The 14654-nt window shown below is 43.7% G+C and overlaps 2 protein-coding genes and 1 long non-coding RNA gene across 6 annotated transcripts in view; 2 read left to right on the top strand and 1 right to left on the bottom strand.

Moving 5' to 3' along the window:
- Window positions 1-8371, bottom strand: part of DAAM1 (dishevelled associated activator of morphogenesis 1) — a 166937-nt gene extending 158566 nt beyond the window's left edge. For 2 of the 4 annotated variants that reach the window (XM_072838764.1, XM_072838767.1), the window contains exon 1: window positions 8051-8256. The gene's annotated coding sequence lies outside the window, so the exon portion shown is untranslated. Of the gene's footprint in view, window positions 1-8050 lie in introns of all 4 variants that reach the window. The other 2 variants (XM_072838762.1, XM_072838766.1) reach the window with 2 other exon arrangements.
- On the top strand, window positions 5921-7730 carry LOC140639486 (uncharacterized). The gene is made up of 3 exons (XM_072837742.1): window positions 5921-5989; window positions 6666-7021; window positions 7203-7730. Exons 1-3 carry the CDS (start codon window positions 5921-5923, stop codon window positions 7633-7635), a joined length of 858 nt encoding a protein of 285 aa, XP_072693843.1. The 3' UTR covers window positions 7636-7730.
- Window positions 8372-8519: 148 nt separating the features above from the next.
- LOC140640036 (uncharacterized) lies at window positions 8520-14427 on the top strand. Its single transcript, XR_012036706.1, has 2 exons — window positions 8520-9348; window positions 13515-14427. It is a non-coding gene; the product is annotated as an uncharacterized lncRNA (long non-coding RNA).
- The last annotated feature ends 227 nt before the right edge of the window (window positions 14428-14654 follow it).

Genomic DNA, 14654 nt, shown 5'->3' with positions numbered 1-14654 from the left:
CTTCTCCCTCTGCCTATGTCTCTGCCTCTATGTCTCTCATGAATAAATCAATAAAATCTTTAAAAAACAAAACAGGCAAACCATGGGAGACTCTTAACTATAGATAATCAACTGAGAGTTGCTGAGGGGAAGAGGGTGGGAGGATGTGGTAACTGGGTGATGAGCATTAAAGAGGTCACTTGTTGGGATGAGCACTGGCTATTATACGTAATGATGAATCACTAAATTCTACTCCTGAAACAAATACTACACTATGTTAACAACTTGAACTTAAATTAAAAAAAAAAAAAAAAGAATAACTACAGTTTCTAACTTAACTCATGTCTAGACATTTCACTGCTTGGTTTTACCAAATCTCTGTGAAACAAATACAAATTTAGATACATTTGAACAATCTAACTGACCTGGTGAATGGTTTTGACCACCATCCCTCACTCTTCTAGGATGCAAATCTGTGAAAGTTTTATGGAAGAATAGCAAAGCCAAGAAATGGCACCGAAATATTCACTAATGACTTGTCACAGCTCCAAAAACCAGAAAAGACCAAGGCTATGGGGCTTTGGCAAAGTTTTAGGAAGCTGCTCTTAGTTCTGATCCACTCTTCATAGGACACCTGTCAGAATACATAGTTCCTTCGCAAATTGCTGGCAAAGCCTGGCCTCTAACTTATGGGGTCTGAAAAAAACAGATCCCCATCAGTTCATATTATAATATGAAATATTTTGCCCATTGTGGTTATGGCCATGCATTAATATATCCAGGGTACGGTCTAGTTTCCTCTGTTGCCAAGAGCATGATGAATTTTTTTAAAGCGGGGAGGGACACCTGGCTGACTTAGTCAGTAGAACATGCAACTTTTTTTTAAGATTATCTATTCAAGAGAATGAGAAAGAAAGCGAGCGCAAATTGGGGGGGGGGGGCGGCAGAGAGAGAGAGAATCTGACACAGGGCTCAATGCAGTACGTTCTCAGGCCCTTGAGATCATGACTTGAGTCAAAATCAAGAGTCCCACACTTGACTAAGCCATTCAGGGTCCCCTGAACATGGGACTCTTAATCTCAGGGTCGTGAGTTCAAGTCCCTCCTTAAGAATGGAGCCTCCCTAAACACACACACACACACACACACACACACACACACACACAAAACCAACCAACAAACAAAAAACCACACACACACATTAATTCAAATTTTAAAAACATCTTTTTTTTCTAAAGTTGACTAAAATTTCAGGTAGAGTCTGTGGCTCCAAAAGAAGGCAAACCGTACAGCCTTGACCCAATTTGTACATCACCAACAAAGTGAGCTTAGCCAAAAAAGCAAGAATATAGGAACTCATTTAGAAAGCAAAAGAGGGCATCTTTATTGCCCAGACAATGCCCAAAGCTCGGATCTGGGCTATCTACTCTTGGAAGCCTGAATTCAGAAAGCCCATCAGATGGGCAATGTTTGCCGATCACACAGATTCTTTTTTTTTCCCAGAAATGAAAAGTACAAAGACCAGTTTAATAGTTGACCCTAATTATGTACCTGGCAAAATACAAGGTACCTTCAATTCCAATTCCTGATGCAATTTATAGAACAGAAGGAACTCAGGTTATTACTAAAGGTGACTGACATACTTAGGGAGTGTTAACAAGATGAATAAAAGAAAAATCTCCTGGAGTCAATGTGCGTTGGATAAATGAATATTGGCCAGATAATTCCTCACGGCCAATAAGCCTTTTGTTTTCATTTTCTTTTCCTAGCAATATTTTGTAAGGGCATAGTTGTCCTATTATTTCCCTAAATGACACAGTTTGACTCAATTGTCTTCATTAAATATTGTCAAAGTGGCACAATACCCAGTTTTAAGCCAAAAGGAAAAGATCTATTGTAAGTCAGGAAATTGTACCAATGACATTGAAAACTGAACCTGCTTTTCCTCGCTTTCCACATTTAATTCACAATAGTGGCTATAGTTTAGAAGAACTGAAATTGTATATTTGACACTAAATTTGCTTCACTGTAAAGATAAGTAAAGTCTCCCTTCTGAGGTAGGAAATAAAAAAGCTTATTTTAACATCTAAGGATTAGCCAATATTAGATTACATGTTTGACTACTACTCAAGTCTTCATTATTTCCCTTTCAAAAGAGCTTTCACGATTTATGTTAAAAGACAACAGGGAGGCAGGAAGCTCAGAAGTTATGGGAGTCTTAACTCACCAGTCAGGCTTCTGAGGCTCTGTTCTGGGTGAGAAGGGTTTTTTTCAGATAAGAGATTCAACCTATTGAAAAGTTATCTCAATTAACAAATACAGTGAATGCTGGACAGGCTCCAAATGGATTTAGAGATGGTATATTAGAGCATTTTTCTTTTCGAATAATTTGCCTATCACAGACATAGTAAAGAAGAGTGAATTCAAAAGTTTTATCATCCAAAGACCCAAATGTTACATTTTTAATCTCATGCAACATTTGCTGCTCCAGGGAGTCAGACTTTAAGAAACCATTAACTGAAGGATTTTTACTCTCAACAGGCGCAGCTCTTATTGACACAGCACTGTTTCAGAATTAAGAGATACAAAGAAAGTTGTGATTCCCCCGAACTCGATGGAAAGAAAAAACTATAACACCTAGGCAAACCAGAGGCAAAGCAATAGTATGGGGTGTAAAGAACCAGGCTGCCTGGGTCCCTAATCTACTCTGCCAGTGTCCAGTTGTATGACCTAGGCAAGTTCCTTAACTTACTCATGCCTCAGTTTCTTCATTTGTAAAATGATGATGATAGTACGTATCTCACAGAGCTGCTGAGAGGAGTAAATGGTATTTAAGCCCATGTAAAGTATCAGGAAGGGCCTAGCACAAGGTAAGCACCTTATATACCTTAATTAACTATTAGCATCATGTTAGCTATGGTAAGTTCTATGGTCAGGTTAAGGGCTCTAAGAGAAAGGAGCAGAAGAGATCAGTAAAAGCTGAAGCAGGGAAGGCTTCCTGGAATCTGTGGCACTCAAAATGGATCTGAGGGCATGAGGAGAATTTAGACACTCAGAGGAGCACACATTCCAAATAAGAGTAGCCATTACTACAGAAAGTCACAAAAGGGGTAAACACCAGGAGTGCTCTGGGACACCTGGGTAGCTCAGAGGTTGAGCGTCTGCCTTTGGCTCAGGTGGTGATCCTGGGATCCAGTCCCACAATCAGGCTCCCCACAGGAAGCCTGCTTCTTCTCTCTCTGCCTATGTCTCTGCTTTTTCTCTGTGTCTCTCATGAATAAATAAAATCTTTAAAAACAAACAAACAAATAAGAGTGCTTTAAACATCAAGAAGGAAAATAAAGCTCACCAAAGCTGAGTATGGATTTGGTAACCTCAGATTAATTGCAGGAACAGGAGGATATAGGGAACGGGAGATGCAAGGAGAGGCCTCCATATACTTGATGCAGTCCTCCTGGATTAATTAGCATTTAACTAATTTTTGGCCTGTGTACTATGAATGCAAACTCACTTTGAAATACTCAGTTCTCTCCTCCTGGAACAGTGGAAAGGATGCCAGAAAATGAAAAGGTAAACTTTCTTTTTTCCTGCAAAAATAGCCTGCTAGAGTGGAATACAGGTAATCAAAATCAACTTGCATCTCATCTCCAACTGTCCCTCTTTTAGTGGGGGTACTAAGTGGTGGCTTGGAGGAACCAGAGGGGCAGGGAGACACTTCAGATCCATCCTTCAATTCTAATTTCTATCAGCTGCTCTCAGACACTATAGACACAATCTACAGAAACAGACAGTACACTTGCTAAGCGAGTGTAACCTCAAAAGAGGTATCCCCCACCCCAGCCTGCCCCACCAACCAGATGCTACCCCCAAGCCACATAGAGAAACTGCCCTTCTTATTGATTTCTTAAATAGTACCTGTGAAATCAGTTGCCTCTAAACTGAGCTCTGGGGAAACCACTAAGGACAGATTCTGTGAGTGTTTAGGATACATATTCACTTGGAAGATTTCCTCCTTTACCAAGTTAGAAATTGTAATGCCAAAATCACTGACAGCAGTCCACATCTCTTATTCAAAGAAGAAAAATCACAAAACAGAATAGAAGAATTTTCATTTTGACCATGCCCTCTAGAGTTTGAACGAGTTTGCTAACCTAAATTGGCAAAGTTGCTTTGTTTCCTTCAATAGAAGGATAGACGTATAACTCAGAAACACCAGGAGCATGACATGAAGCCAGGGAGGCCCCACAGAAGTTACAAGTTCTGTGATTATTTCCTGAACCAAACACCTAAGGCTTACAGTGGTACCAAGCTTTGTTGGAAAAGCTTGTTTCCCCTGATCCAACAGCTGTAACTTTTTAAGTGATTTCACAGAAGACCTCAAGATTCTCAAGCCAAAGCCACTCTTTATAACATCCCCAAAATATTTACACAATGAAACACTTTCAATCTTAACCATGTTTTGTTTGTAAACACCTTATTTGTTCTGAAGACCACAGTACCAACACTAAAAGCAGCCTTTTAAACAAAGTAGCTCAAATAAAACCACACACAGACACACAGGCATTCTTAACACCCAGAGCCTATCCACAGAGCAAGAAAGCCAGGATTCAAATTCCTTGGCACCTACTCACTAAGCTCCTGTAAGCACCACCCAAGGACATGACCCACTGCACCCTCGCTACTATCACGCCTCCTCACTAATTTATACTTCTGAAAACCTACAAAATCTGACTGTTGGATGATAAACAAAATGTTAACAAATATTGGACAAATGTTCCCTACCCCATTCTTCTCTCACAGTAGCCAGCATGGGACAACTGATCCTGTTTATGGGGAAACTACCATCCACCCACCCCCACCCTCAGTCCCAGGAAAGAGCCATTGTCCAGCTCCTCTACCCAAATGGTGCCTCGGTTGCCAGAAGTGGCCTGGCAAAACCTATAATTATCTTTGCCTTGATGTCTGTCTGTCTGTCTGCCCCTCTCTCTCTCTATTTTGTTGTATACCTCCTGGGAAAGTTATCTGGGTCAAGGATAGTACAAGAGAAATCTAGAAATATAGAAATATCTGCTTTGGTGTAATAACTGTATTAAGAGCTATAACAAGAACTTTAAGGAAAAAAAAAAAGTCTTGTGAGTGTATGTATTCCAAAAGCAAATAATTATAAAATACATCCATTTCAAACACATGGGAGGCCTTTTATACTTCAAGTTATGCACTACATGGAAGTTTTCATTTATGCTGAGATGAAGCTACTTCACAGAAAGCTACAGGAATATTACAATTGATGCGAGAACTATCAATGGAAAGGATGAAATCTTGAATCTCCAAACATGTTTCTACTACTAACTCAACAAATACTTATTAAATACCTACCAATGGTCAAACACTAACTGCTAGAGAGATAGAGAAGGACAAGACAAGGACTCTGCCCTCAAAGACCTTAGGGGAGTGGGAAAAAAAGCCACACATTAGAACTGCTGTCAGAATTATAGGGACACAGGAAATAAAACAAGTAACAATGATAAGTTCTAGGACAAAACTAAAAACTGGGTGACAATTTCTGACTCTGTTTCCTCCTGAAGATGTAACCACCTACTCAAAACAAGATGATGAATGTCAACCACCTGGCACTCAGCATCCCCAAGCATTTACCTGCACATAAATGCACATGCATACACACACTCACAGATAAAGCCTTTTCCCCCTTTATCTGCAATATCTGTGATAATCCACCTTGGTATGTAATAAAAGCAGAAAGGAAGCAAAACATTTGTGTAATTCCATTACACTTAGTGCAATTAAATTACAAATAATCACATTCAACAAGAATCTGTAAAAAGGCAAAACCTAAGCAATTAATTCTAAGCTAAAAGGATAACTAGAAGTCCAGATACAGGGATAATACTAGTAATATTAGAAATATTATTACAAATAGTAACATGACTGCCTTCCCCCGTTTGAAGGACTGCCATGAAGAGCCCGGTTCCTTTGCCAGTCAAGTCATACAAGTAAGGCTCAGAGATATTAACTCAAAACCACAGTGTCAGAAGCTGAATTTAACAACTCTTCAGATTATTTTGAGAAAAGACAAAAACCAGGTCCCTTTGTAGAGTTGCCAAGATTTTATACCTAGGATCAACTTTGGGAAACCCTATCTATCCCTCCCCCACATTACTACTGCCCAAGGTCCCCTGAGGTACAGGGTTAACCCCAGGGTGGGGCAGCCAGCAATGACACAGGCAGAGCAAGATTCAGGCCTCCTAGATCTCTGCCCAGTCTGCCTCATTTTCAAGGACCTGCATCCTTTAGGCAGGCGGCAGGCTTTTAGATTTTATGAGAACCACAAGGGATGATACTGACTTCCAGAATTCAATTTCAGTCATTAGTTGTCCCTATAAATTTCCAGAGAACTGCACCCAGAGCAAATTGAGGCCCATCACTGGTGGCCTGACTCTCTACTTGCAAAACAGAGGACACGCCCTCCTTGAGAAAGCTGCCTCTAACCCAGTCAGGTACAGTATTAGGAAAAGTATGCATCTAGCCTGTAAGGCAAAAGAGATCATTCCACTGTAGTTTTCAGAGCTTGCCTCAAGAAACAGGCTCCGAACTCTGACTTCTACAGAGAGGGGAGAGTCCAGGTACGGGCACACAGAGTGGGGTAAGGGGTTTTGAACCGCGTCCAAGCTACTTGGAAGAGAACGGCGAGAGGCCCGGACTGTGAAATGCGTGAAGAAGCGAGAGCAGCTGGGCCCGGAACGAGCATTTGAACACACCCACTGGCCACGCCCTCCCAGCTGCCCGCAGAGCCACATCGAATTGAAACAGCAGTGGGAGCAGTTAAGATTCCGACGGCAGGAGTCGCCATGGCAACGGGATTCATCTTGCAGACAAACTCCGCTTCAATTCACTCGGTCCTTCTCCAGTCTCAGGCAACTACCAACTCAAGGAGAGCAAAAACGGTCACGGGTAGCATTTGCTCTTGACGCTCGCTCTCTGGCGGGTGGAGATCGGACGGGGGACCGAGGCGGAGGAAATAAAGCGTAGGTATCTATTCCTGGGCCCACTAAAATATTTTAGAAGGGGGCCGGGGGCGGGGGAGCAGAACACCCCAACGCCAGGCTGAGAACAACTTAAGAGCCATTCGCAGGGTTTGATGAATGAATATGATGAAAAGAATGAGGGTGCTAGGGAAAGGAAATCCAGAGGACTCTATTTATGTAGAGTTCGGGCCTCGCGCGCGTCTCAAGTAGGAGGGCAAGCCCACTCCAAGCAGTTGGATTTTCGACACCAGCTGGTTCCTATTGCCCAGCCCTCCTGCCCCACAGCGAGCCTCATCATTGGATTATTCGACGCCCCGCACCGCCTCACCACCTCCCAGCCCAGGGTTTGGGGCAGATGCTCCCCCCTCGCTCAGGTGCTCTTTGTGGCGGGCGCGATCGGAGCCGGGGGAGCCGAGATGCGCCCTTCCCCGCGGGGAGAGGCGGGAGCGCCCCGCGACGCCACGAACCAGATCCGCAGGCGGCGCAGCCTCCGCTCCCCGCCGTCCGCCAACACCCCCCTGCTCCTTCCGCAGCGCGAGGAGTTTCCCTCCTCTCCAGGGAGACCTTTGGCTTCCAACTTTTTGGGAATTAGTCACCCCGTCCCTTTCGAATAAACCTTGGAGTGAGGGCTGCGGCGATGTGTGGGGTTCTGCTCGGACGCGGGCCGGCGGGTAAACGAGTCCCTCCTTCCCCGTCGCCACCTCCGAGTCCACCGCGCCTGCCTCGGAGCCTCCCGGGCGCGCAGCTCCCGACCGCGGCGGGGCCCGCAGCCCCCGGCCGAGGCCGCGCCCCGCCGGCGCCCCAACGCCGCGGCAGGGCGGCGAGTGGTACCCTGCCTGCCCTCTCGGCATCCCAGCGACTCCGAAAGAAAGGAGGGAGGGACCCCTGTCTCCGGGGGCGCCTTCCTCGGGGCTCGCCCAGCTTTTCGCCGCGCTTGCAGCCATTTTCCCAAACCCAGCTTGGCAGCTGGGAGCTGTCTAGGTCCCGTTCCCACCCAGACCCAACCTGAAGGACGGGTTTAATATTTACCTACTGGCCCTGGGGCTCCGGAGAGGCAGCGGGAGGGCGCGCCGCGAACCCAGCGCTCGGCCGGAGGAAGCGCGCCCACCCCCGCGCCACCGCGCGGTGCTACTTAATGAATGAGTGCGGCGGGCGAGGCGGCACGTCCCCCTTACCTGAGCAGCCCCTGCATGCTGGAAAGGCGGCTCTGCGCTCCGGGTACAATGGGATCCGGTTAAACAGTTTCCTTCACAGCCGCCCGTAGGTTACCAACTCGCAGGTGACATCACCCTCTCCTCGCCTGATAGGATACAATGTGGCGCCCACTGCGCATGGACTCCCCAGCTGGGCCCGCACACCCCTGGGAGTTGTAGTCTCGCTCTCGCAAGCACAGCCTGGGCGGCCACGCTAAGTGGGGCTCGCAGAACTACACTTCCCGACGTATCCCTCGGCCGCTCCGTCCCCACCCCTTGGTCCCGCCCCCACCGGGACCCGCCCCCCCTCCCCGCCCTCCAGCCGTGCGGCGTTAGCGGTGGTCGTTCGCGAAGCCGACCTGCGGACAGCGCCTGCGAGGGCGGGGAGGGGGAGGGCACCCAGCGGTCGTGCCCTTTGACTTGACCTCCACTCCGCCCGCCGCCGGCTCGGAGGGCCACCAGGGGTCCGGCGCTGGTGCGCACGGGCCGGGCGGCTCTGACCGACCCGGCTCTTGGCCCCTGCTGGAAAGAGAAGATGAAGCCTTTCACTGCCTTCCCTGCGCGTAGAAACTAATTAATAGGACGCACTGGTTTCTGGGTTAAAAGCGGTCCTGGAATTCCCCCGCGTCCCGGACGATGAGGCGGTGCCGGCCCCGAAGACAATCGGGAAATCGCCGTGTGCCCCACTTAAGTACAATTCACCTTTCCGTCCTCTCTCCTTCCCCCATTTAACGGAGTCGGGGCGACCAGCCAGAACGCGGGGACCAGCTTAGTTGGCTGAGCTGACGGGATAACGGAGGCTGTCACTGAGAAAAATGCGCTGTAATCGACAGTCGCTGCAACCCTCGGTCAGGGAGCCTGCTGCGGCGGCAGAGATAGTACTATCAGCAGCCATGCTTTTGTTCTTGCCTGCAGCTGACTTCCCGCTCCGCTCCGACGGCGCTCCGCTCCCGGGAGGACGCAGGACGACGTCCTTGTTAAAGTTTGAATGGACAACACATATGTGCACATGGGCTTTTAGATCCGCAGCACTCTCCCCTCGTTTCCCATACCTTTCTCTGAAATATTTTTTAAATGACCTAAGCCAGACAACATAATGCCAAGATCTTAACACAGGCAAAGGTTTAGTTAAAGGTAAGCCAAAGGTGTTGTAGCAGAGTTCTGACCCTTCAGGAAGATCTTATTTCGCTTTCAATATGCGAAATTTTTCCGTGACCTTTTTCTTTATTCAATGAATATCAAGTATTATCAAAAATTAACACCGAGAGCAAATCTCCAGGTGTCTTTTTAAGTGAATAGAAGAAATCAATTCATCCAGTTAATCCAGTTGTAAAGGTAAATTATGATGGCACTTGATGTGTCTCAATCACAAATAAGGATCAGCTCAAATCCTTATTTCCACTAGCAAAATCTCTAGAAGACTGTAAATCTTGTGGGGAAAAAAAAAAAATTCACGATAAGGATTTCAAACAACTCCACCTAATTATTGGTGGAAAGCTCATCACTCTTATTTTCTCATTTCATTATGCAACACTAACTTGGGTTCAAGAGGAAAATATTCATGGAAGTGGTTGAGGATCTCAGGGGAGAGAGAGAGATGCTTTGTTTTGCTGAGAGAGGAGTTTTAGTGCTGAATTCTGATTTTCTCTTAAGCAGCCTATTTCTTACAGACCAGACACATTTTTCTCCACTGAAGGAAGATAACTTTGAATGTTCTGAGCTATTCTATCCATTTCAAATATTGTGTTAGATGGAACCCAGACAATGCAAATGTTCCCTTGGCCATCAGATCAAGAATATAATCAGTGATATTCTAGTTAATGGGTAGGCTCAATGTGTTACAGCTCATTGTGGAAAAATATTCAGAAAGAAACTTGACCTGAAATGATTCTAAAGGCTCTCCAGTTTTATAACTGTGTAAAGCTTTTAGATGGAAACATAATCAGTGAGCCTGAAATTTATCGAGTCAATAAATTGGATGTGGAGACTCTCTGTAAGGCAGGGCTTATCCTTATAGATAAAAGTATATTATTGAGGTATACTCTGAGGAGTAACTTTATAGGACAAATCACTTTACACCAATTTCTCTTGGGTCTTCAGCAATGAAGGAGAAGATGGAGCCTGCCTGCAGAAAAAAAAAATTCCATTTTCTATAGCAATTAATATAGGGATGTGCCATGTTACACAGCTCCTTTCTAAGTATAAAGGACGTCATATACAGTAGACTCTAAGCACAGAAATGTGTGAATGCACACGTGTGAGCTGTCCTTCCTATTCAATAGAAATAAATATAGGTAACAAATACAGAAAGTAAGGTATTATATTTGGAAGCATTTTTCTGTAAGTGGTGACGGATTTGAACTGATCCCTGCATGCTGTTTCATTGGTAACCAGGGGAAACAAAGATGGCTCTTCAGCGTCAGAAATGCAGTCTGTGGATGTGGGACCAGAGGAGGATTAACAACTTCTATCTAGACAGAAGGGAACTACTGTCTCTCTCTACCTCTCTATGAGATGCTTGCACATACATTCACATACTCTCATTGTATGTGTTTGTATTTAATTCTCAGTGACTAAGTAGTCTCCTGAGACGTCAAACACACCCACTCTGTCTAGCTTGATTTATATGCTCAAAGGGTTTCTTTGCTTTTTTTTTTCTTTTCTTTTTAAATGATTGCTGTTGTTCTAGAATGATCTTCTGAAAGACCCTGTCTTGCCCCCATGATCATTGCCTATTAATTAGGAAGCTGTGGGACTATGGAGAATAGATTTAATTGACCATCTACAGGTGGAGGAGGGGGGAAGGTAGTGCCTTGGGGTATTTTGCTGATCTTTCAAAATAACCTCTCTCAGTTCTGGTTACAAGGTTTTACTCTACACTTTGGGTTTTAGATAAGGGAGGAAATGGGAGATATAAACAGAGAAAGAATTTTAAGTTTGTAGCTTTGCATGTGTTTTCACACAATAGCTTGGTGTTTGTAACAATTGAAGTTATGTGCTGAGCCCAGGTTTGGGATCGTGCCATTTTACCACTTTTGAGCGACATGACTTTGCTTATTCTGTGTTGCTTACTCTCCTCTGCGCCTCGATTTCCTTATTCTTAAAATGGAGTTAACAGTAAAACCTACTTCACAAGATTTTTGAGCACTAAATTAGATGAGACAAATAAAAACACTTCTGACATTGAAAATTCAGATACTAGTTCTTGTTATCATTTGCAATTTTCCCCTGAAGATTATCTCAAATCACCACCTTAATTATGAAATAATAAAGAGCTACTTAAATTTTTAAAAATGTGTTAACAAGAAACTATTAGAAACTATATAGCGAGCACATATTATATCACTAATTTGTAAGTAAACAAAGTGTACTTTGAAGAACAAAACATGAGAAATCCACATTGAACAGTGCTAGTCCTTGGCTTGTTTTCAGATCCATGCCTTGTCCTTCCTCACTACCCCAAGCTGTCCTCACTATCACAGATCATCTTCCCCAGGCTCCTGAGCAGAGAGAGGCACTGCTGAGAGGTTAGAAGCAATAGAAAGCATGAGACCAGGGTACTTCTCCACTTCCACTTCCACAGAGTAACATTGGATGATGTTTCTGGCAAGGGCAGCAGCATTTCCCATGTTTCCCATGTTTCCCATCAAGGTTGGACCTTCTTCCACTTCACCCCAGCCTCTATTAATGCCACTTTCTCCCCTTGTCCTTCCAGCGTAGGGGTAGAGGTAGCTTCCTGCTCTTGCTAATCTCTTATTGCACATTTGGCTTCTCAGACTTTCTAACACCCCATGACCAATTTCCTGTACTGTATTATATCTATTTTAAATACTTCGAATGGTTTTTGTTTTTCTGGTGGGACCCGTAACTGACGTTAACTTGTGTCTTAGTTCTAGTTCTTTTAGGAGCAGGCAACAGAAACTTTTCTGTGGCCAATTTATGGAAAATAAAGTAATAGGATTAAGTGACAGGATTAAGTAACCAAGGTTCCACCTACAAGCAGGAACTGACCAGCTCAGAGAACTGAAACAGTGGTAGTTTTTGGAACTTCTCTTCAGAGGGCTGCTTTAACAGCCCTCAGTCTCCACATCTCTTTGTTCCAAGTCACAAATTCCTGAGACAAGCTGATAGCCCTATCTCAGGGTGACTATCCCTGAGTTAATTATCTACAGCAGTGGTTCCCAAAGTGTGGGGCCCCAGATCCAAAACATCAGTATCACCTGAGAACTTGTTACAAATGCAAATGCCGGGGCCCTATCCACAGATCCACTGGCAAAGAAACTGTAGAGATGGATCCCACAAACTGTGTTGTTAGAAGTCCTCCAGCTGATTCAGACCTGCATGAAGGTTTTGGAACCACTCCTCCAGAGAGAAGATGATCTTGTCATCTTAGATATGGTCACTCAGGACCTATTCCTGTGTGTCTGGGAGTCTTCCCAGAGAGGGAAAGGTGTTAATGAATTTTGCAGCCACCTCAAGAGGCACTAGTAAAGCTGGCAAGTCTGGTCAAGGTCTTAGTGGTAAAATTTGGTTCTTCCTGAGGGAGAGGACTTTGTAGTATTCTGAGCTAACTAGTCAATTTAGTCACAGCAAAGTCACTTGGAAAAGATTCATTTCATTGTGTTTACTTAAGAACACAGAAAAGCTGAAAAACCAGCATTGGGGCAGTACAAGGGAGATGCAATCTTACAGAAATCTAAGAACAGGAACAACAATAAAATCAGACCACTGTAAGAGGGGACATGAAAACAGCTCCAGCCACTCAAAACTCTTCAGACCAGTCTCATCTCAACAGCTCCTGGGAATTTAGAAACAGCTCTCCTTTGAGAGGCACCTGATTGACTCAGTTACTAGAGCAGGTGACTCTTGATCTCAGTGTCATGAGTTCTAGCCCCACGTTGGGTAAAGAGATTACTTTAAAAAAATTAAAACTTTAATAAAAAAAAAAAGAAGAAACTCTCCTTTGACTATCTTAGCTAGGATCCCTACACTAGCTTATTCATAACTGGCTTATGCTTGGCCCATCTATGAGATCTGTACTATTCAATTATGTAGCCCCTGGCCCCATGTATCTATTTAAACTTGAATTAATTAAAATTAACTAAAATGTAACTATCACTTCCCAGTCACAACTGCCACCTTTCAAACAATGAGGCTACCTGAGGCTAGTGAGGATCTCAGATACAGAGCATTCCTGTCATTTGAGAAAGTTCTGTTGGCCGGTGATGCTCTGTCACCTAATGAATTTTCAGATCCTGTCATGCCAAAACCCATCTTTTTTTTTTCCACATCTTTTTCAGGTCATATTCCAGAGAAAGAGAGAATGAAAGAGGAAAAAAGAGAGAAAAAAATCTGATTGTTCCACTTCACCATTTTATGCCAGATCGTGCCATAAATCATTGACTAGCATGGAAAAGGCAGATAACCCAACAACAACAAAAAATGGCCAAAAGTCTTAAATAGGCACTACGCATACACGCACACAAATCCCATATCCAAATGGTCAATGAGCATGTGTGCATGTGTCAAATTGAGCACGTGAAAAGATGCTCAAACCAATTAGTCATCAGGGAAATGCAAATAAAGACCACAGTGGGATACTACTACACACCTATCAGACTGGTTAAAATTAAAAGGACTAGCTATATTAATGATTGACAACTAAATCATACACTGCCAATGAGAGTATCAATTTGAATAACTGCTTTAAAAAACTCTTTATTAGTATCTGCTGAATGTGAACATACACAATTCACTCCAGAAATATACCCAAAAGAACTGTGTATATGTTTTCACCAAAAGACACATATTTAAATGTTAGTGGCCATACTGTTCTTATAGCCCAGGGTGGCCAGGCCATATTTGGGATCTACTAAAAATATTGTTGGTTTGTCTAAAATTCCAATTTTAACTGGGAATTCTATATTTTTACTTGCTGAATATGGTAACGCCCTAAATTTATAGCCCCAAACTAGAAACAACACAGTTGTTTATGCAAAGTAGAATGAATATGTAGATTGTGGCATAGGCATATAATTCATACTATATAGCAGAAGTTGGAAAACTTTTTCTGTAATGGACTAGATAGTAAGGTCTTATGGGCCATGTGATCTCTGTTTTAACTACTCAACTCTGCCATTGTAGTATGAAAGCAGCCAAGATGTAAAGAAATGGGCATGCCTGTGTTCTAATAAAACTTTATTTACAAAATCATCAGCTGGCCCATGAGCCCTAATTTGACAATTCCTGCTATCCAGCAATGAGAATGAATAAATGATGTCTACTTGTAAAAATATGGATGAATCTCCACAAAAATAACATTAAGTAAAAGAGTATATGTATTTACATAAAACTAAAAAATAGGGAAAACTAATAATGGTATTAGAAGATAGAAGAGCAGTTACCTTTAGGGGATAGTTACAGGAGGGAGCATGAAGGAA

The sequence above is a fragment of the Canis lupus genome, chromosome 9 (assembly GCF_048164855.1).
Source record: "Canis lupus baileyi chromosome 9, mCanLup2.hap1, whole genome shotgun sequence".
Lineage (NCBI taxonomy): Eukaryota > Metazoa > Chordata > Mammalia > Carnivora > Canidae > Canis > Canis lupus.
The sequence above is the reverse complement of the archived record's forward strand: the minus strand, read 5'-3'. Positions and strand labels throughout refer to the sequence as shown.

Excerpts from the sequence above, each read along its gene's own strand:
- LOC140639486 (XM_072837742.1), top strand. The coding sequence starts at position 5,921 with ATGACTGCCTTCCCCCGTTTGAAGGACTGCCATGAAGAGCCCGGTTCC. Across the intron at positions 5,990-6,665 it reads TTGCCAGTCAAGTCATACAA|CTACTTGGAAGAGAACGGCG; the intron begins GTAAGGCTCAGA and ends ACCGCGTCCAAG. Across the intron at positions 7,022-7,202 it reads CGAGGCGGAGGAAATAAAGC|AGTTCGGGCCTCGCGCGCGT; the intron begins GTAGGTATCTAT and ends CTATTTATGTAG.